Source organism: Entelurus aequoreus, linkage group LG10 (genome assembly GCF_033978785.1).
Source record: "Entelurus aequoreus isolate RoL-2023_Sb linkage group LG10, RoL_Eaeq_v1.1, whole genome shotgun sequence".
NCBI lineage: Eukaryota > Metazoa > Chordata > Actinopteri > Syngnathiformes > Syngnathidae > Entelurus > Entelurus aequoreus.
The window spans coordinates 73,758,719-73,780,708 of NC_084740.1; the positions used below are offsets into that span (position 1 = coordinate 73,758,719).

Consider the following 21,990-nt stretch of genomic DNA (forward strand, 5'->3'; position numbering starts at 1 on the left):
AAAAAGGTTGGTGACCCCTGTTATATCGTATGCATGTTCGAAATAAACTGAAACTCAACTCAACTTACACATAGAAAGTCTCCAAGGAAGAATCGTTATTAGAAAATGTCCATAACAAACATGTTGGCATGATTCAACTTACTTCAAAGTAAAGCATGACTCCATTCCAGATGGTTAATAATAAATAGGTTAGTGTTTTTCTTAACTATCATCGTTCTCTGTTTGAATCATTCCTGATAGTCCACGCTTCAAAATAATAAAAGTATCATCATATCAGATCAATATCAGCCAATACTCAACGCTCCCAATATTGGTGTTAGAAAGTTGAAAACTTGTATCAGGACAACCCTAACTACAACCACAACAAATATATATTTTTTAATTACTACCTGCATAAAAATTATATTTTTTTTGTAAATTGAAAAACTTCTAATACAATTTTTGTTTGAATATTATCAGGAGTACCTAATGTTGTGGCTGATGCAAAATGTGTATTATATGTCATTTCACCACAAAGACACTGAGGCCTGGTGACTTACGGTTTGAACATTTTTCTTACACATATAACGTGCCAATAATAATACTGTAAATGTAATATATTGGCATAATATCATTTTAAAAGGCGCACATTTTAGTGTAGAATACCTGTATAATTAACTGTATATTATCATCAAATGTATGTATTTTTTGTGAAGGAATTGGATTGTTGATCGCAAATATAAAATACCTTAAAGGAATGATTTTAATTAATTGTGATGCCTGACTGGAGAACTGTGTAACATTCTGCAGCGAATTGTTTTTACTACATTTTGCGTGACTTAATAATACATTTCCCATCATATACTACGCCAGGGGTCACCAACGCGGTGCCCGCGGGCACCAGGTAGCCGGTAAGGACCAGATGAGTCGCCCGCTGGCCTGTTCTAAAAATAGCTCAAATAGCAGCACTTACCAGTGAGCTGCCTCTATTTTTTAAATTTGATTTATTTACTAGCAAGCTGGTCTCGCTTTGCTCGACATTTTTAATTCTAAGAGAGACAAAACTCAAATAGAATTTAGAAATCCAAGAAAATATTTTAAATACTTGTTCTTCACTTGTTTAAATACATTCATGAATTTTTTTCCACTTTGCTTCTTATGACTTTCAGAAAGACAGTTTTAGAGTAAAAATACAACCTTAAAAATGATTTTAGGATTTTTAAACACATATACCTTTTTACCTTTTAAATTCCTTCCTCTTCTTTCCTGACAATTTAAATCAATGTTCAAGTAAATGTTTTTATTTTTATTGTAAAGAATAATAAATACATTTTAATTTAATTCTTCATTTTAGCTTCTGTTTTTTCGACGAAGAATATTTGTGAAATATTTCTTCAAACTTATTATGATTAAAATTCAAAAAAATTATTCTGGAAAATCTAGAAAATCTGTTGAATCAAATTTAAATCTTATTTCAAAGTCTTTTGAATTTCTTTTAAAACTTTTGTTCTGGAAAATCTAGAAGAAATAATAATTTGTCTTTGTTAGAAATATAGCTTGGTCCAATTTGTTATATATTCTAACAAAGTGTAGATTGGATTTTAACCTATTTAAAACATGTCATCAAAATTCTAAAATTAATCTTAATCAGGAAAAATTACTAATGATGTTCCATAAATTCTTTTTTAATTTTTTTTCAAAAAGATTCGAATTAGCTAGTTTTTCTCTTCTTTTTTTCGGTTGAATTTTGAATTTTAAAGAGTCGTAATTGAAGATAATCTGTTTAAAAATTTAATTGTCATTTTTTTCGTGTTTTGTCCTCTTTTAAACCGTTCAATTAAGTGTAAATATAATTAATTATTAATAATAACATAGAGTTAAAGGTAAATTGAGCAAATTGGCTATTTCTGGCAATTTATTTAAGTGTGTATCAAACTGGTAGCCCTTCGCATTAATCAGTACCCAAGAAGTAGCTCTTGGTTTCAAAAAGGTTGGTGACCCCTGTACTACGCTGACATGTTTTACGACTTTACTCCCTTGCTGCTGTTGACTCATTTTAAATCGAACTCAACTTCTGTGAGGCTCCTATGAAGTCTCTTGATATGACATTGACTCAGGATGTGACATTTGCATTGTTGAATAAAGGAAAATATTTGTTTCTTCAGTGTCCTGTGGTTTTATTCCATCACGTCGTAGGAAACAAGTATTTTCCTTCAGAAGTTGGTACACATTAGATATTATTATGAGAATCATTATTATAATGATTTATTTTACAATACATCTCCAAAAACATAACAGTGACTCAGGTCATTTATTCTTTATAATGTAAGTAATATTAGGAGTGATGTACTAATAAGTCAAAGAATTTGATATATTATTGGAATTAAAACAATTCTGTAAAAGGGCTAGAATAAATGTATTCGTAAACACAAAATACTAAATAAAGTAATCCCTTGTTTCTATCAATTGGTTTCAGGCATGACAATGGTAAATGTATTTCTGCAAAGTAGAAATTATTAATTTTAAATCAAATATGTTTACAGCCAGAGACTCTTGACTGCACTTAAATGTAGAATATATGTATAATATATTTATATTATTCATATATTATATATATAATATATATATTATATTATTTATTATTATTATTGTCTATTGTGAGCGAACTGTGGTGCTGAATTTCCCCCAGGGATCAATAAAGTACTTTCTATTCTATTCTATTCTAAAATAGAACTTCACGACCTTCTACATATGTTTTTTAACACGAGAGCCTGCTAGACTTGAAATAACTCTCCTTTAATCTGATAATGTATTAGCTCATGGTCACGTCGTCATCTTTCTGCATTATTATTCATTAGCCTTGCTCATTACTGTTAAAGCATATGTTTATAGTTTTAGTTAATCATTTACATTTAATCTGTTCATTAAAGGAGAGCAAAGTCCACCAAGTCAAATTCCTTGTGTGTTTAAGATTAAAGCTGATTCTAATGTAGTCATGCTCCCTGAGGCTGAGCCAATCGGTGGCCACGGTACTGAAGATCACGCTCTGATTGGTTTGGTCTCTTCTAGTGGCCAATACTACTGGAGTATTGACATTTTTACGTCATTTAGCCATTTTTATGCTTGAAAATGCTTTATTTCGACCAAAAGTACAGTACAGGACAAAAGTTCGGACACACTTTCTCATTTCAATGCGTTTTCTTTATTTTCATGACTATTTACATTGTAGATTGTCACTGAAAGCATCAAAACTATGACACCTGTGAAGTGAAAACCATTTCAGGTGACTACCTTTTGAAGCTCATCGAGAGAATGCCATGAGTGTGCAAAGCAGTAATCCGAGCAAAGGGTGGCTATTTTGAAGAAACTAGAATATAAAACATGTTTTTTCACCTTTTCTTGTTAAGTACATAACTCCACATGTGTTCATTCATAGTTTTCATGCCTTCCGTGACAATCTACAATGTAAATAATCATGAAAATAAAGAAAACGCATTGAATGAGAAGTGTGTCCAAACTTTTGTCCTGTACTGTATTTTTGGTCGAAATAAAGCATTTTCTAGCATAAAAATGGCTAAATGACGTAAAAATGTCAATACTACAGTAGTATTGGCCACTAGATGAGACCAAACCAGTACTATACTGCAGTGGTCCCCGACCACCGGGCCGCAGCCCGGTACCGGTCCATGGATCGATTGGTACCAGGCCACACAAGAAATAAAATAAAAAAAAATATATATATATATTAGGGCTGCAACTAATGATTAATTTGATAATCGATTAATCTGTCGATTATTATTTCGATTAATCGATTAATAATCGGATAAAAGAGACAAACTACATTTTATCCTATCCAGTATTTTATTGGGAAAAAAACAGCATACTGGCACCATACTTATTTTGATTATTGTTTCTCAGCTGTTTGTAAATGTTGCAGTTTATAAATAAAGGTTTATTTAAAAAAAATTTAATTAAAAAAATAAAATAAAAACTGCGCATGCGCATAGCATATATCCAACGATTCGATGACTAAATTAATCGGCAACTATTTTAATAATAGATTTTAATCGATTTAATCGATTAGTTGTTGCAGCCCTAATATATATATATATATATATATTTTATTTTTTGTATTTATTTTTATTTTTTTATTAAATCAACATAAAAAACACAAGATACACTTACAATTAGTGCACCAACCCAAAAAACCTCCCTCCCCCATTTACACTCATTCACACAAAAGGGTTGTTTCTTTCTGTTATTAATATTCTGGTTCCTACATTATATATCAATATATATCAATACAGTCTGCAAGGGATACAGTCCGTAAGCACACATGATTGTATTTTTTTATGCCAAAAAAAAAAAAAAAAAAAACATACACCAGCCCCTCCCTTCCCCACCCGGTCCGTGGGACAAATTTTCAAGCGTTGACGGTCCGCAGTTACAAAAAGGTTGGGGACCACTGCTGTACTGTACATAGAATATGATTTTTTTAAGGATCTGCGATACAGTGCAGCTGCAAACTTTGACTGTACATATTTTCGGGAAGACAAAGCTCCGTGCTATTATGTATTTGTATCAAGATTCTGCCTTTTTCTCTTCATGTTGTGCCTTTTTGCTCTATTTTCCCCATTTTTACTACCGTATTTTTCGGAGTATAAGTCGCTCCTGCCGAAAATGCATAATAAAGAAGGAAAAAAACATATATAAGTCGCACTGGAGTATAAGTCGCATTTTTTGGGGAAATGTATTTGATAAAAGCCAACACCAAGAATAGACATTTGAAAGGCAATTTAAAATAAATAAAGAATAGTGAACAACAGGCTGAATAAGTGTACGTTATATGAGGCATAAATAACCAACTGAGAACGTGCCTGGTATGTTAACGTAACATATTATGGTAAGAGTCATTCAAATAACTATAACATATAGAACATGCTATACATTTACCAAACAATCTGTCACTCCTAATCGCTAAATCCCATGAAATCTTATACGTCTAGTCCGGGGATCACCAACCTTTTTGAAACCAAGAGCTACTTCTTGGGTACTGATTAATGCGAAGGGCTACCAGTTTGATACACACTTAAATAAATTGCCAGAAATAGCCAATTTGCTCAATTTACCTTTAACTCTATGTTATTATTAATAATTAATTATATTTACACTTAATTGAACGGTTTAAAAGAGGACAAAACACGAAAAAAGTGACAATTAAATTTTTAAACAGATTATCTTCAATTTCGACTCTTTAAAATTCAAAATTCAACCGAAAAAAAGAAGAGAAAAACTAGGTAATTCGAATCTTTTTGAAAAAAAATTAAAAAAATAATTTATGGAACATCATTAGTAATGTTTCCTGATTAAGATTAATTTTAGAATTTTGATGACAAATTTTAAATAAGTTAAAATCCAATTTACACTTTGTTAGAATATGTAACAAATTGGACCAAGCTATATTTCTAACAAAGACAAATCATTATTTCTTCTAGATTTTCCAGAACAAAAATTTTAAAAGAAATTCAAAAGACTTTGAAATAAGATTTAAATTTGATTCTACAGATTTTCTAGATTTGCCAGAATAATTTCTTTGAATTTTAACCATAATAAGTTTGAAGAAATATTTCACAAATATTCTTCGTCGAAAAAACAGAAGCTAAAATGAAGAATTAAATTAAAATGTATTTATTATTCTTTACAATAAAAAAAATAAATGTACTTGAACATTGATTTAAATTGTCAGGAAAGAAGAGGAAGGAATTTAAAAAGGTATATGTGTTTAAAAATCCTAAAATCATTTTTAAGGTTGTATTTTTACTCTAAAATTGTCTTTCTGAAAGTTATAAGAAGCAAAGTAAAAAAAAATCATGAATTTACCGTAATTTCCGGACTATAAGCCGCACCTGACTATAAGCCGCACCAGCTAAATTTAGGGTAAAATACAGATTGCTCCATATATAAGCCGCACCCGACTATAAGCCGCAGGGTTTTGATGTGTAATTACCGTAGTATATAGGGGTTCCTGCTACCACGGAGGGGATTGTCGGGACAGAGATGACTGTTTGGGAACGCAAAGCGTCCCATTTATTAACAATAAATCTTTCAATCATTCAATCAAACTTTCACATCTTTGACATGGCGAACAGCATTCGTGCAGAGTACAAATAATACAACGGTGCAAAGTAATACAAAGTGCTCGCCTGTACGTTATCAAAATAACCAGCCTACCGGTATATGAAAAGTCAGTCTTTAATCATTGTGTCATCGTCTTCCTCCTGCGTACTAAAACCACCCAAATCCTCTTCGTCGGCGTCGGAGAAGAACAGGCCGTAAATAAGCCGCACCCTTGTATAAGCCGCAGGGACCAGAACGAGGGGGAAAAGTAGCGGCTTATAGTCCGGAAATTACGGTATTTAAACAAGTGAAGACCAAGTCTTTAAAATATTTTCTTGGATTTTCAAATTCTATTTGAGTTTTGTCTCTCTTAGAATTAAAAATGTCGGGCAAAGCGAGACCACCTTGCTAGTAAATAAATAAAATTAAAAAAAATAGAGGCAGCTCACTGGTAAGTGCTGCTATTTGAGCTATTTTTAGAACAGGCCAGCGGGCTACTCATCTGGTCCTTACGGGCTACCTGGTGCCCGCGGGCACCGCGCTGGTGACCCCTGGTCTAGTCTCTTACGTGAATGAGCTAAATAATATTATTTGATATTTTACGCTAATGTGTTAATAATTTCACACATAAGTCGCTCCTGAGTATAAGTCGCACCTATGAAAAAAACTTCGACTTATAGTCCGAAAAATACGGTACTTGTTTTGGACACCTAGTTACGATCTACTGCTACTCAAAGCAAATATTTTCATTTTAGTTGTCAAAATTTTACAAAAACTAAACTTTTCTTGAATCTCAAACAATCCCTTCCCAAGCCAGGCTACCAGGAAGTGAGCCATTTTGACAAATGTTTCCCGCCTGGCGCTTGTCACAATTTGACCTGTGACCTCCGCAGGTTGCCTCTGCCGGAGGCCACGATGACATCATACTGGACCATCAGTCAAGGTGTCAACGCCCGGCGCAAAATGCTGTGTCCGTCCGAGACGCATCGCATCGATGTCAAGGTGAATAACGTCTCCTGTGTTCCGACCTGGATCCATCATAGAACTAAAGAAAAAAGCGACGGGTCTGGCTGACCACCCTGTCGCACCTTGCAGGGCCCCGTCTACCTGCGTGTTCAGGCCTATCCTTGCCACAGGCAGGAGAGCCGGGCGTTGAGTTTCAGCGAGGAAAAAGCCCACTGGCAGATTCCCATGAACGAAGTCAACATCATCTGTGACGTCGCCACCAAAGATGGTAACGTTTTCTTTGAGGCCTGGTTCACACTTTAAAGCGGCGAGCAAAGCGCCGTCATTTTTGCCAATTTTTCCACGAATATCCCGATCTCCGAAGTAATGTTATGCTTTGATACGCTCTGATACGAATTCTTTCCCGCTTTGTTACCGTTCCTCACGATTTGATGCCGCTTTGCTTTGATACGTTTTATCACGCTTTATTGAACTTTATTACGCTTTGATGCGATTATTATTTTGTGAATTTGATGAATAAATTGCGTGCGCACACATAATATAATAAAAAAGAGAAATATGACAAAAAAATGAGAAAAATAAATAAGAAAAAAATAGGAAAAAAATGTGAAATACTCAGTATACTAAATTTTCCCCACATTTTTTTAGATTTATCTATTTATTTGATTTCTCTTTTTGTTTTATTATATACAAGATAAAACACATAATGTAATAAAAAAGAGAAATATGATAAACAAATAAGTAAAAAAAAATGTGAAAAACCGCGTCCTACACTACCGTTCAAAAGTTTGGGGTCGCCCAAACAATTTTGTGGAATAGCCTTCATTTCTAAGAACAAGAATAGACTGTCGAGTTTCAGATGAAAGTTCTCTTTTTCTGGCCATTTTGAGCGTTTAATTGACCCCACAAATGTGACGCTCCAGAAACTCAATCTGCTCAAAGGAAGGTCCGTTTTGTAGCTTCTGTAACGAGCTAAACTGTTTTCAGATGTGTGAACATGATTGCACAAGGGTTTTCTAATCATCAATTAGCCTTCTGAGCCAATGAGCAAACACATTGTACCATTAGAACACTGGAGTGATAGTTTCTGGAAATGGGCCTCTGTACACCTATGTAGATATTGCACCAAAAAGCAGACATTTGCAGCTAGAATAGTCATTTACCACATTAGCAATGTATAGAGTGTATTTATTTAAAGTTAAGAGTAGTTTAAATTTATCTTCAATGAAAAGTACAGTGCTTTTCCTTCAAAAATAAGGACATTTCAATGTGACCCCAAACTTTTGAACGGTAGTGTATGTTACTTAAGCCAGGGTTTTTCAACCTTTTTTGACCCAAGGCACATTTTTTTTTTCCATTGAAAAAATCCAGAGGCAGTAGAAAATGTTAAAACAAGTAAACTCAGTAGTCTATATTGACAATATAAAGTCGTTTTCATCAAATACCTCACGCAATTGTTCGATTACCATCCACGCATCACTAATAACTACCTGCTGCCACCTGCTGATATGGCAAAGTATTACATGGTTACTCTGCCGATATCTAAACAGCACAGATACTCAACAACGGCACATGATTTGCGTACTGTAATTATAATTTTGCATAATTTCTAGAGATGTCCGATATATGCGTTAAAATGTAATATCGGAAATTATCGGTATCATTTTTTTTATTATCGATATCGTTTTGTTTTTTTTGTTTGTTTTTTTTTGTTTTTTTTTTTTAAAATTAAATCAACATAAAAAACACAAGATACACTTACAATTAGTGCACCAACCCAAAAAACCTCCCTCCCCCCATTTACACTCATTCACACAAAAGGGTTGTTTCTTTCTGTTATTAATATTCTGCTTCCTACATTATATATCAATATATATCAATACAGTCTGCAAGGGATACAGTCCGTAAGCACACATGATTGTGTCCACTAATAGTACTAAAGTTAATTTTACTAATTTTCATTCATTACTAGTTTCTATGTAACTGTTTTTATATTGTTGTACTTTCTTTTTTATTCAAGAAAATGTTTTTAATTTATTTATCTTATTTTACTAATTTTTTAAAAAAGTGCCTTATCTTCACCATACCTGGTTGTCCAAATTAGGCATAATAATGTGTTAATTCCACGACTGCATATATCGGTTGATATCGGTATCGGTTGATATCGGTATCGGTAATTAAAGAGTTGGACAATATCGGAATATCGGATATCGGCAAAAAGCCATTATCGGACATCCCTAATCATTTCCCATAGCACAGTGGCTGAAAAACACTGGCTTTAGCAATGGCCGACACATTAGACTTAGACAAACTTTAATGATCCAAAAGGGAAATTGTTCCACACAGTAGCTCAGTTACAATGATGGAAAGTGTAAGGATGGAAAGGACAATGCAGGTATAAATAGACTAAATATAGCGATACAAAATATCACATATATACGTAATATTTACATAATATATGTACAGCATGTTATATATACTGATATATTATGTCTATATCATATATACAATATATAACAATGTTACAGTATATGTGACAGCTGCAGCATAAAATAGAGAGTAGATCCAGCAGAAAATAGACATTAAAAACAAAGAGAAGTAGCTAACGTGTCAGGTGTCAGGTAATAGACAGATATCATCTATTGCTGTATGGCGAGTGATTTATACAGCTGGATGGAGTGTGGAATGAAGGAGTTCATAACATAATGAATTGCAGGGCTTTGCGGCAGCGAGTGGAGGGTGCAGTTCATTCAGACCCAACTAGTTTGCTAACTAGACGGGCTGACATGAAGCAAGAATTTAATGCAAGGATGATAATAAAATAACAATAACAAGTTCATTATAAATGATTCAACTAACAGAGTTAGGTTAATTAATGATAAGGTAGTTAGCATCTGAGTCCGTTATGCTAGGCTCAATTCCAATTTTTTCCCTCCACTTTTATATTTTCATGATTTAATTTTGAAAAAAATATATATCTATTTTTTTAAGTTTTATGTATTATATTTATTAACGGTATTGAATCCGGTACTTTTTCCACCGGTCCTACCAGGCACCGAATCACGTAAACTCCAACGGGGCCATATTACGGGACCTTGACGTAACGCCCCGTTGCCAACTCTATTTGCACTTTTCAGCACTTAGCGATCACTCCAGCAGCACTGAGAGCCGACACAGCCAAATTACCGTATTTTCCGCACTATAAGGCGCACCGGATTATAAGGCGCACCTTCAATGAATGGCCTATTTTAAAACATTGTTCATATATAAAATAAAATAAAATATAAAATATATATAAAATATCCATAACAAACGTGTTGGTATGATTCAACTTACTGCGTCATTATCTTAACTTCATTATTTTGACCACTCGGTGTCACAGAAACACTTAATTACCACTTCAAAGTAAAGCATGAATCCATTCCAGATGGTTAATAATAAATAGGTTAGTGTTTCTATTAACTATCATCGTTCTCTGTTTGAATCATTCCTGATAGTCCACGCTTCAAAATAATAAAAGTATCATCATATCAGATCAATATCAGCCAATACTCAACGCTCCAATATTGGTGTTAGAAAGTTGAAAACTTGTATCAGGACAACCCTAACTACAACCACAACAAATATTTTTTTAAATTACAACCTCCATAAAAATTTTATTTTTTTTTTAAATTGAAAAACTTCTAATATAATTTTTGTTTGAATATTATCAGGAGTACCTTACGGTTTGAGCATTTTTCTTACACATACAGTATAACATGCCAAGAATAATACTGTAAATGTAATATATCGGCATAATATCATTTTAAAAGGCGCGCATTTTAGTTTAGAATACCTGTAGAAGTAGTTGCCAACTCTATTTGCACTTTTCAGCACTTAGCGATCACTCCAGGAGCACTGAGAGCCGACACAGCCAAATTACCGTATTTTCCGCAATATAAGGCGCACCTTCAATGAACGGCCTATTTTAAAACATTGTTCATATATAAGGCGCACAGAATAGACGCTACAGTAGAGGCTGCGGTTACGTTATGCATCCATTAGATGGAGCTGCGCTAAAGGGAATGTCAACAAAACAGTCAGATAGGTCAGTCAAACTTTATTTAATAGATTACCGTATTTTTCGGACTATAAGTCGCAATTTTTTTCATAGTTTGGCCGACGGTGCGACTTATACTCAGGAGCGACTTATGTGTGAAATTATTAACATATTAACGTAAAATATCAAATATTATTATTTAGCTCATTCACGTAAGAGACTAGACGTATAAGATTTCATGGGATTTAGCAATTAGGAGTGACAGATTGTTTGGTAAACGTGTAGCATGTTCTATATCAGGGGTCACCAACGCGGTGCCCGCGGGCACCAGGTCGCCCGTAAGGACCAGATGAGTAGCCCACTAGCCTGTTCTAAAAATAGCTCAAATAGCAGCACTTACCAGTGAGCTGCCTCTATTTTTTAAATTGTATTTATTTACTAGCAAGCTGGTCTCGCTTTGCCCGACATTTTTAATTCTAAGAGAGACAAAACTCAAATAGAATTTGAAAATCCAAGAAAATATTTTAAAGACTTGGTCTTCACTTGTTTGAATAAATTCATGATTTTTTTTTACTTTGCTTCTTATAACTTTCAGAAAGACAATTTTAGAGTAAAAGTACAACCTTAAAAATGATTTTAGGATTTTTAAACACATATACCTTTTTACCTTTTTAAATTCCTTCCTCTTCTTTCCTGACAATTTAAATCAATGTTCAAGTACATTTATTTTTTTATTGTAAAGAATAATAAATACATTTTAATTGAATTCTTCATTTTAGCTTCTGTTTTTTCGACGAAGAATATTTGTGAAATATTTCTTCAAACTTATTATGATTAAAATTCAAAGAAATTATTCTGGCAAATCTAGAAAATCTGTAGAATCAAATTTAAATCTTATTTCAAAGTCTTTTGAATTTCTTTTAAAATTTTTGTTCTGGAAAATCTAGAAGAAATAATGATTTGTCTTTGTTAGAAATATAGCTTGGTCCAATTTGTTATATATTCTAACAAAGTGTAAATTGGATTTTAACTTATTTAAAATATGTCATGAAAATTTTAAAATTAATCTTAATCAGGAAACATTACTAATGATGTTCCATAAATTCTTTTTTAAAATTTTTTCAAAAAGATTCGAATTACCTAGTTTTTCTCTTCTTTTTTTCGGTTGAATTTTGAATTTTAAAGAGTCGAAAATTGAAGATAAATTATGTTTAAAAATTTAATTGTAATTTTTTTCGTGTTTTGTCCTCTTTTAAACCGTTCAATTAAGTGTAAATATCATTAATTATTAATAATAACATAGAGTTAAAGGTATATTGAGCAAATTGGCTATTTCTGGCAATTTATTTAAGTGTGTATCAAACTGGTAGCCCTTCGCATTAATCAGTACCCAAGAAGTAGCTCTTGCTTTCAAAAAGGTTGGTGACCCCTGTTCTATATGTTATAGTTATTTGAATGACTCTTACGATAATATGTTACGTTAACATACCAGGCACGTTCTCAGTTGGTTATTTATGCCTCATATAACGTACACTTATTCAGCCTGTTGTTCACTATTCTTTATTTATTTTAAATTGCCTTTCAAATGTCTATTCTTGGTGTTGAGTTTTATCAAATAAATGTCCCCAAAAAATGCGACTTATACTCCAGTGCGACTTATATACGTTTATTTCCTTCTTTATTATGCATTTTCGGCTGGTGCGATTTATACTCCGGAGCGATTTATAATCCGAAAAATACGGTACTGCGTAATGAACTTAACTTAATGAATTTTTGTGACCACTAGATGTCACCAGAACACCAATTACCGCTCCATTTCAACGTAAAAAGACCGTATAAGTCCAGTTAACAATAAATAGGTTAGTGTTTTTCATACCTACCATTGTTCTCTGTTTGAGTCATTTCACTTGATACGGCTTTCCCCAACATTCCACACTACCATGAATTGATTTACGTGGACACCGACTTAAAGGCCTACTGAAAGCCACTACTAGCGACCACGCAGTCTGATAGTTTATATATCAATGATGAAATCTTAACATTGCAACACATGCCAATACGGCCGCGTTAACTTCTAAAGTGCAATTTTAAATTTCCCGCTAAATTTCCGGTTGAAAACGTCTATGTATGATGACGTATGCGCGTGACGTCAATCGTTGAACCGGAAGTATTGTTACCCCATTGAATCCAATACAAAAAAGCTCTGTTTTCATCTCAAAATTCCACAGTATTCTGGACATCTGTGTTGGTGAATCTTTTGCAATTTGTTTAATGAACAATGAAGACTGCAAAGAAGAAAGTTGTAGGTGGGATCGGTGTATTAGCGGCTGGCTGTAGCAACACAACCAGGAGGACTTTGACTTGGATAGCAGACGTGCTAGCCGACGCTAGCCGCCAACCGCACGGATGATTGGGTGAAGTCCTTCGTCCTTCCGTCGATCGCTGGAACGCAGGTGAGCACGGGTGTTGATGAGCAGATGAGGGCTGGCGTAGGTGGAGCGCTAATGTTTTTATCATAGCTCTGTGAGGTCCCGTTGCTAAGTTAGCTTCAATGGCGTCGTTAGCAACAGCATAGTTAAGCTTCGCCAAGCTGGGAATTATTAACCGTGTAGTCACATGTCCCTGGTTTAATAGTATTGTTGATCTTCTGTCTATCCTTCCAGTCAGGGATTTTTTTATTTTGTTTCTATCTGCAAAACTTCAGTATTAATGCTTTTGGACCTCAGTGCTGCATTTGACACTGTCGACCACTCAATACTTTTGGACAGGTTGGAAAACTGGGTGGGGATCTCAGGCACAGTTTTAAGCTGGTTCAAGTCATATCTACAAGATAGGAACTATTTTGTTTCCATTGGTGACTTTGTATCAGAACCAACCAACGTAACGTGTGGAGTCCCCCAAGGTTCAATCTTGGGGCCGACTTTATTTAACATCTATATGCTCCCACTAGGACAAATCATGCAAAATAATAACATTGACCATCATTGCTATGCTGATGACACCCAAATCTATGTAGCGCTATCACCAAATGACTATCGCCCCATAGATCTTCTGTGCCAGTGCATTGAGCAAGTCAAACACTGGATGTGCCAAAATTTCCTACAACTAAATGAAGATAAAACTGAGATAATTGTTTTTGGTGCTAAAAAAGAAAGGTTTAAAGTCATCCAACACCTTCAATCACTGTCCCTGAAAACCTCAAATAAAGCCAGAAATCTTGGGGTTATTTTAGATTCTGATTTACATTTCGACAGTCACATCAAATCAGTAACAAAATCGGCCTACTATCACCTCAAAAATGTAAAAAGACTTAGAGGGCTCATGTCAGCTCAAGACTTAGAACAACTTGTACATGCCTTTATTACCAGTAGGCTAGACTATTGTAATGGTCTCCTTGCAGGTCTTCCCAAAAAAACTGTCAGGCAGCTACAGCTTGTTCAGAACGCTGCTGCTAGAGTTCTAACAAAGACCAAAAAATGTGAGCACATTACACCAATTCTTAAATCCTTACATTGGCTCCCTGTACATCAGAGAATAGATTTCAAAATCCTCCTGCTCACATATAAATCACTACATGGTCTAGGGCCCAAGTATATCACTGATATGCTCCCACTATATACGCCCTCTAGATCACTAAGATCTTCTGAGACCAATCTGTTAGCGGTTCCAAGAGTAAACTCAAATCAAGGGAGATCATCATTCAGTCACTATGCAACACATAGCTGGAATAAACTTCCTGAAGATGTCAGACTCTCCCCAACTCTCACTACTTTTAAAACTAGACTGAAGACTTTTATGTTCACCTTAGCTTTCAGCTAAATCTTTTAATCTTTTAACTTTTAACGTCTGCACTGTTTTTATTTTTATTGTCTGCATTTTAATTTTGCTTTTATTTTCTTTCATTTCACTTTGTTGTCTGTGAAGCACTTTGAGTCTGCCTTGTGTATGAAAAGCGCTATACAAATAAAGTTGCCTTGCCTTGCCTTGCCTTGCATTTGAGCCCGATGCTATCACGTTAGCTCAGTAGCTAAAGAGCTTCGCCGATGTATTATCGTGGAGATAAAAGTCACTGTGAATGTCCATTTCGCGTTCTCGACTCTCATTTTCAAGAGGATATAGTATCCGAGGTGGTTTAAAATACAAATCCGTGATCCACAATAGAAAAAGGAGAAAGTGTGGAATCCAATGAGCCCTTGTACCTAAGTTATGGTCAGAGCGAAAAAAGATACGTCCTGCACTGCACTCTAGTTTTTCACTCTCACTTTCCTCATCCACGAATCTTTCATCCTCGCTCAAATTAATGGGGTAATCGTTGCTTTCTCGGTCCGAATCTCTCTCGCTGCATTGTAAACACTGGGAAAATGTGAGGAGTCCTTCCTCCGGTGACGTCACGCTACTTCCGGTATAGGCAAGGCTTTTTTTTATCAGCGACCAAAAGTTGCGACCTTTATCGTCGATGTTCTCTACTAAATCCTTTCAGCAAAAATATGGCAATATCGCGAAATGATCAAGTATGACACATAGAATGGATCTGCTATCCCCGTTTAAATAAGTAAAATTCATTATTTCAAGGTGGGGGGGGGGGGGGGGGGGGGGGGGGGGGGGAAACTTATTTGGGTGTTTTCCATTTAGTGGTCAATTGTAGGGAATATGTGCTGTACTGTGCAATCTATATAAAGTTTCAATTACAAAAAATTATGCAAGTATGTAACATCTGTTTTGTCGCAATAGGGAAAGTATTCAGAGCCTTCAATATTTCAAAAAGTTTGGCCAATATTTAGAATGTTCAATTTACTGATACATACATAAAGTATTTATATATCATACCCTATCACTCTGTTCTGCTTTTAAGTCTGCTTCCATCATTTGTCATTCGTTGCCTCTCTGATTCATGCCTCCGACCGACTTCCTCTTCCTCACGGCTATTTTTAGACCTGGTCTCGGCTAAAATGGACGACCACAGGACGCGAGTTCTCAGAAGCGAACCTCTGTGTGGGCGTCATCGCGCGTTTTCTTTGCCAACATGTGAAAAGTCCACCTGGTAGACTGACTCGCTCCCTGTTTGCTTTTCCAGACGTGCTGTACGCGGCCACGTGCAACCCCGTGACCCTTTACTCCATGAGGGAGCGCGGGGAGACCATCCAGTGCGTGGAACTTTACGACATCTTCCCCAGGACCGTCAGCGGCGTGTGGCAGCCCTTTGTGACCGTCGCCCCGCTGGGGAGTCCTTTGGAGGGCCAGGTGGTGCTGCACGAGGAACAGGTTGGAAGCGTCATTTTGTGATCTCTCACAAGCATCGCGGTTCTCCAACTGCTGATGATTAGGGGAAAAGGATGTAGAGGGATGGGGGGGGGGTGTCATGTTTCTAAAAATATCATCGTGATGGATCATATTACGTCAAGTGAAGAGGTCCCGACTAAATAAAGTTCACTCACAGGTCGACCTTTTGGTAGTCATGTAACTGCAGCGCCCCCATGTGTCTAAAATGTTACTGTAAAAATAAAAGTGCTACCACTTTTCCTTTTACGTTGTAAAAACGCTGTAAATTATGTAATATATTATTATTAATATATTTGTTTTGAATTTATATTCTATATGAAATTAGTAATATTATTACTATTATAAATATGGCAATTATGTAAAATATTTGTTTTCAATTTATATTCTGTATGAAATTAGTAATTATATTATTATAATAAAAATATTATTAATAAACACTTCAGTTATGTAATATATTTGTTTTGAATTTATGTTTATATTAATAAATATGTTAATGTTATATTATTATTTATATTTGTTTTGAATGTATCTTCTATATGAAATTAATAATAGTATTATTATAAAATATATATAAATATGTAAATTATGTAATATATTTGTTTTACATGTGTATTCTATATGAAATTAGTAATGATATTAATATTATAAAAATAAACATGTAAATAATGTAATATATTTATTTAGATTTTATATTCTATTTGAAATTAGGAATGCTATTATAAAAATACTATTAATAAATAGGTAAATTATGTAATATTATTTATATATTTTGAATGTATCTTCCGTACGAAATTAGTCATATTATAAAAATATTAAGAAATATGTAAGCTATGTAATATATTTGTTTTGAATTTATATTCTATATGAAATTAGTAATATTATTTTTATAAAAGTATTATTAATAAATATGTAGATTATGTAATATTAATATATTTGTTTTGAATTTATCTTCTATATTAAAATGTGTTGTATTATTATTATAAAAATAGTATTAATACATATGTAAATGATGTAATATTATTATTAATATATTAGTTTTTAATTTATTTTTAGGTATCACATAATAATTTATGAAATTATTATTAAAATATTATTAATAACTATGTTAATTATATTTTTTTGATTTAACCAGGAAAAATCCCATTGAGATTAAAAACCTCTTTTCCAAGGGAGTCCCGGCCAAGAGGCATCAAAATGACATTCACATTACACATTAAAAGAACAGGGCGGACATCAAGTAAGACAGTTACAGATGGATGAAAACTGAAGCAGCTTGAAATGCTTTTAGTTTATATTTAAAAGCATTCAAGGATAAAAATTCAGTCAGCTTCCAGTCTCTTTGTAACATGTTCCAAGCACAAGGAGCTGCATAGACAAAAGCTTTTTTCCCCAGCTCAGTGCGATCAAAGGGGAAATGTTACTTACACTGTAAAAACATTTGTAGATTTTACCATTAAAAAAAACAACAACTTTCAGCTCATCGTAACATTTATGGGGTTATTTACATAAAATTACTGTAAAAGGAAAAACGGTCCCCGGGGTCTTCTGTCGTAGAAAAGTGGGGCCCCCTTATATAGATGATCTTTAACTAGCTTTTTGAAGTACATCCTTAAAGACACCCCCGCTCTCCTGTAACTCTTAAAAAATATATATAGACCAAAATAAAATGTCCACTGTAGAGGGCGCTGGTTCTTAAGAAGAGACAAAATAAGATAACAGTGGACAGTAGAGATGTCCGATAATGGCTTTTTTGCCGATATTCCGATATTGTCCAACTCTTAATTACCGATTCCGATATAAACAGTGGTGGAATTAACACATTATTATGCCTAATTTTGTTGTGATGCCCCGCTGGATGCATTAAACAATGTAACTTTACCATGAATTGATTAACGTGGGCCCCCGACTTAAACAAGTTGAAAAACTTATTCGGGTGTTACCATTTAGTGGTCAATTGTACGGAATATGTACTGTACTGTGCAATCTACTAATACAAGTTTCAATCAATCAATCAAAAACAAGGTTTTCCAAAATAAGAGAACAACTTCAACTCCAGTTACGGAAAAAAAGTGCCAACATGGCACTGCCATATTTATTATTGAAGTCACAAAGTGCATTATTTTTTCAATTCAAAACAGCTTGGAATTTGGGACATGCTCTCCCTGAGATAATCCTGATACCCACTACAATTATGGGAAATACTATACTTTGACTTTCACAAAGTGCATTATTTAATTACATTTTTTTAAACATGCCTCAAAACAACAGCTACAAAAACAATGAAGGCACACAGCTTCAGTCCAGAGTATACTAGAGCATACTGGCCAACCTTGAGACCTCCGAATTCGGGAGATGGTGGGGGAGGGGGGGGTTTTGGTGGTTGCGGGGGTGTATATTGTAGCGTCCCGGAAGAGTTAGTGCTGCAAGGGGTTCTGGGTATTTGTTGTGTTGTGTTTATGTTGTGTTACGGTGCGGATGCTCTCCCGAAATGTGTTTGTCATTCTTGTTTGGTGTGGGTTCACAGTGTGGCACATATATGTAACAGTGTTAAAGTTGTTTATACGGCCACCCTCGGTGTGACCTGTATGGCTGTTGATCAAGTATGCCTTGCATTCACTTGTGTGTGTGTAAAAGCCCCATATGTTATGTGTCTGGGCCGGCACGCTGTATGTATGGGGGAAAAGCGGACGTGACGACAGGTTGTAGAGGACGCTGAAGGCAGTGCCTTTAAGGCACGCCCCCAATAATGTTGTCCAGGTGGAAATCGGGAGAATGGTTGCCCCGGGAGATTTTCGGGAGGGGCACTGAAATTCGGGAGTCCCCCGGGAAAATCGGGAGGGTTGGCAAGTATGCCCTACGTCCGTGTTTTACCGGATATGTACCGCTCCGTTCAGCGGTGTTTTAAAAAGTCATTAATTTTACTTTTTGAAACCGATACCGATAATTTACGATATTACATTTTAAAGCATTTATCGGCCACTAAAGATGTCCGATAATATCGGCCATCTCTAGTGGACAGTCCTTAACTTTCTGAAAATGTGCCCTACTCCAGAAAGTCAACATTGGTATACTTCAGAGTAGTCCGTGTACAGCAGTACAGATCACAGACATTATTGTGGAAGTGTCGACCACTTTATGGTGTGTAATGTTCATGTTTTGTTCAATCAGAGTCACACGGTGCTCCATGTGGACATGGCGACGGGCGCCGTGCGGAGGCTCACGTTGTCTCCTGACAGCGAGCAGCCACCCAGCAAAGCCTCCAAATGGTGGAGCAGCAAGGAGCCGCAGGTCAGAGGCCGCCGCGGCAACACAAATCGTCCTATTACCAATTATTATTGCGACCTACATGAATTTGTCTCGCAGCGTTTTATAAGCTGGCGTCATACAAACATAATGCGTCATTTCAAAATGTCTTCATGTTTGTTTGGCAGGCTCAGTACAAGATGTGCTGCGACTTCGCCCATAAGAACTGGCTGCTCTTCTACAAGGAAGACGGGTAAGCGAGCGATAAAACTACGCTTTACATCTACCACAGTTCAGAAATGATCCATATGCCATAGAACAGTGGTCCCCAACCTTTTTGTAACTGCAGACCGGTCAAACCTTGAAAATTTGTCCCACGGACCAGGGGGCGGGGGGTGATTACTTATTTTTATTTTTATTTTTTGTCATAAAAAAAATACAATCATGTGTGCTTACGGACTGTATCCCTTGCAGGCTGTATTGATATATATTGATATATAATGTAGGAACCAGAATATTAATAACAGAAAGAAACAACCCTTTTGTGTGAATGAGTGTAAATGGGGGAGGGAGGTTTTTTGGGTTGGTGCACTAATTGTAAGTGTATCTTGTGTTTTTTATGTTGATTTAATTTTTTAAAAATAAAATTAAAAAAATAAAAACAATTTTTTAAAATTAATTTTCTTATTCTTGTGCGATCCACGGACCGATACCGGGTTGTGGCCTGGTGGTTGGGGACCACTGCCATAGAATACATGCAACGGGAAAATGCTGCAAATGAACTCACGTAAAGGCTGCAGGATAGAGATGTCCGATAATATCGGTCTGCCGATATTATCGGCCGATAAATGCGTTAAAATGTAATATCGGAAATTATCGGTATCTGGTTTTTTTATTATCAGTATCTTTTTTTTTATTTATTTATTTTTTTTATTAAATCCACATAAAAAACACAACATACACTTACAATTAGTGCACCAACCCAAAAAACCTCCCTCCCCCATTTGCACTCATTCACACAAAAGGGTTGTTTCTTTCTGTTATTAATATTCTGGTTCCTACATTATATATCAATATATATCAATACAGTCTGCAAGGGATACAGTCCGTAAGCACACATGATTGTGCGTGCTGCTGGTCCACTAATAGTACTAACCTTTAACAGTTAATTTGACAAATTTTCATTAATTACTAGTTTCTATGCAACTGTTTTTATATTGTTTTACTTTCTTTTTTATTCAAGAAAATGTTTTTAATTTATTTATCTTATTTTATTTGATTCATTTTTTTTTAAAAGGACCTTATCTTCACCATACCTGGTTGTCCAAATTACGCATAATAATGTGTTAATTCCACGACTGTATAGGTTGATATCGGTATCGGTTGATATCGGTATCGGTAATTAAAGAGTTGGACAATATCGGCATATCGGATATCGGCAAAAAGCCATTATCGGACATCCCTACTGCAGGATGAAAAAAAAAATGCAAAAGAAAGGGACAAGCGGTAGAAAATGGATGGAAGGATGGAAAAATGCTGCAAATGCCAAAAAAAAACCACACCACGCATGACAGAAATAGTGCAGGTTTAGGGAAGAAAACAGAAGTTAGTCAGGCTACCAGGAAGTTAGCCAAACTTTGCCGGATTTGAGCGATATCTGTCCTCAAATACTAAAAAAATAACATTTTACAATATTATAGAGGAAACTATTTTCAAGGTTTAACAAATACCGTATTTTTCGGAGTATAAGTCGCACCGGCCGAAAATGCATAATAAAGAAGGAAAAAAACATATATAAGTCGCATTTTTTGGGGAAATGTATTTGATAAAAGCCAACACCAAGAATAGACATTTGAAAGGCAATTTAAAATAAATAAAGAATAGTGAACAACAGGCTGAATAAGTGTACGCCTGGTATGTTAACATATTATGGTAAGAGGCATTCAAATAACTATAACATATAGAACATGCTATACCAGGGGTCACCAACCTTTTTGAAAGCAAGAGCTACTTCTTGGGTACTGATTAATGCGAAGGGCTACCAGTTTGATACACACTTAAATAAATTGCCAGAAATAGCCAATTTGCTCAATTTACCTTTAACTCTATGTTATTATTAATAATGAATGATATTTACACTTAATTGAACGGTTTAAAAGAGGACAAAACACGAAAAAAATGACAATTAAATTTTGAAACATAGTTTATCTTCAATTTCGACTCTTTAAAATTCAAAATTCAACCGAAAAAAAGAAGAGAAAAACTTAAAAAAAAGAATTTATGGAACATCATTAGTAATTTTTCCTGATTAAGATTAATTTTAGAATTTTGATGACATGTTTTAAATAGGTTAAAATCCAATCTAC

At 34.8% G+C, this 21,990-nt stretch overlaps 1 protein-coding gene across 3 annotated transcripts in view; it reads left to right on the top strand.

The window, feature by feature from the left end:
• vwa8 (von Willebrand factor A domain containing 8) overlaps positions 1 to 21,990 on the top strand; it is a 304,338-nt gene that overhangs the window by 146,232 nt on the left and 136,116 nt on the right. For all 3 annotated transcript variants that reach the window (XM_062061646.1, XM_062061645.1, XM_062061644.1), the window contains 5 exons: positions 6,990 to 7,098; positions 7,192 to 7,330; positions 16,176 to 16,363; positions 19,550 to 19,669; positions 19,813 to 19,877. In XM_062061646.1, coding sequence (XP_061917630.1) covers positions 6,990 to 7,098; positions 7,192 to 7,330; positions 16,176 to 16,363; positions 19,550 to 19,669; positions 19,813 to 19,877 — 621 coding nt within the window. The remainder of the gene's footprint in view (positions 1 to 6,989; positions 7,099 to 7,191; positions 7,331 to 16,175; positions 16,364 to 19,549; positions 19,670 to 19,812; positions 19,878 to 21,990) is intronic.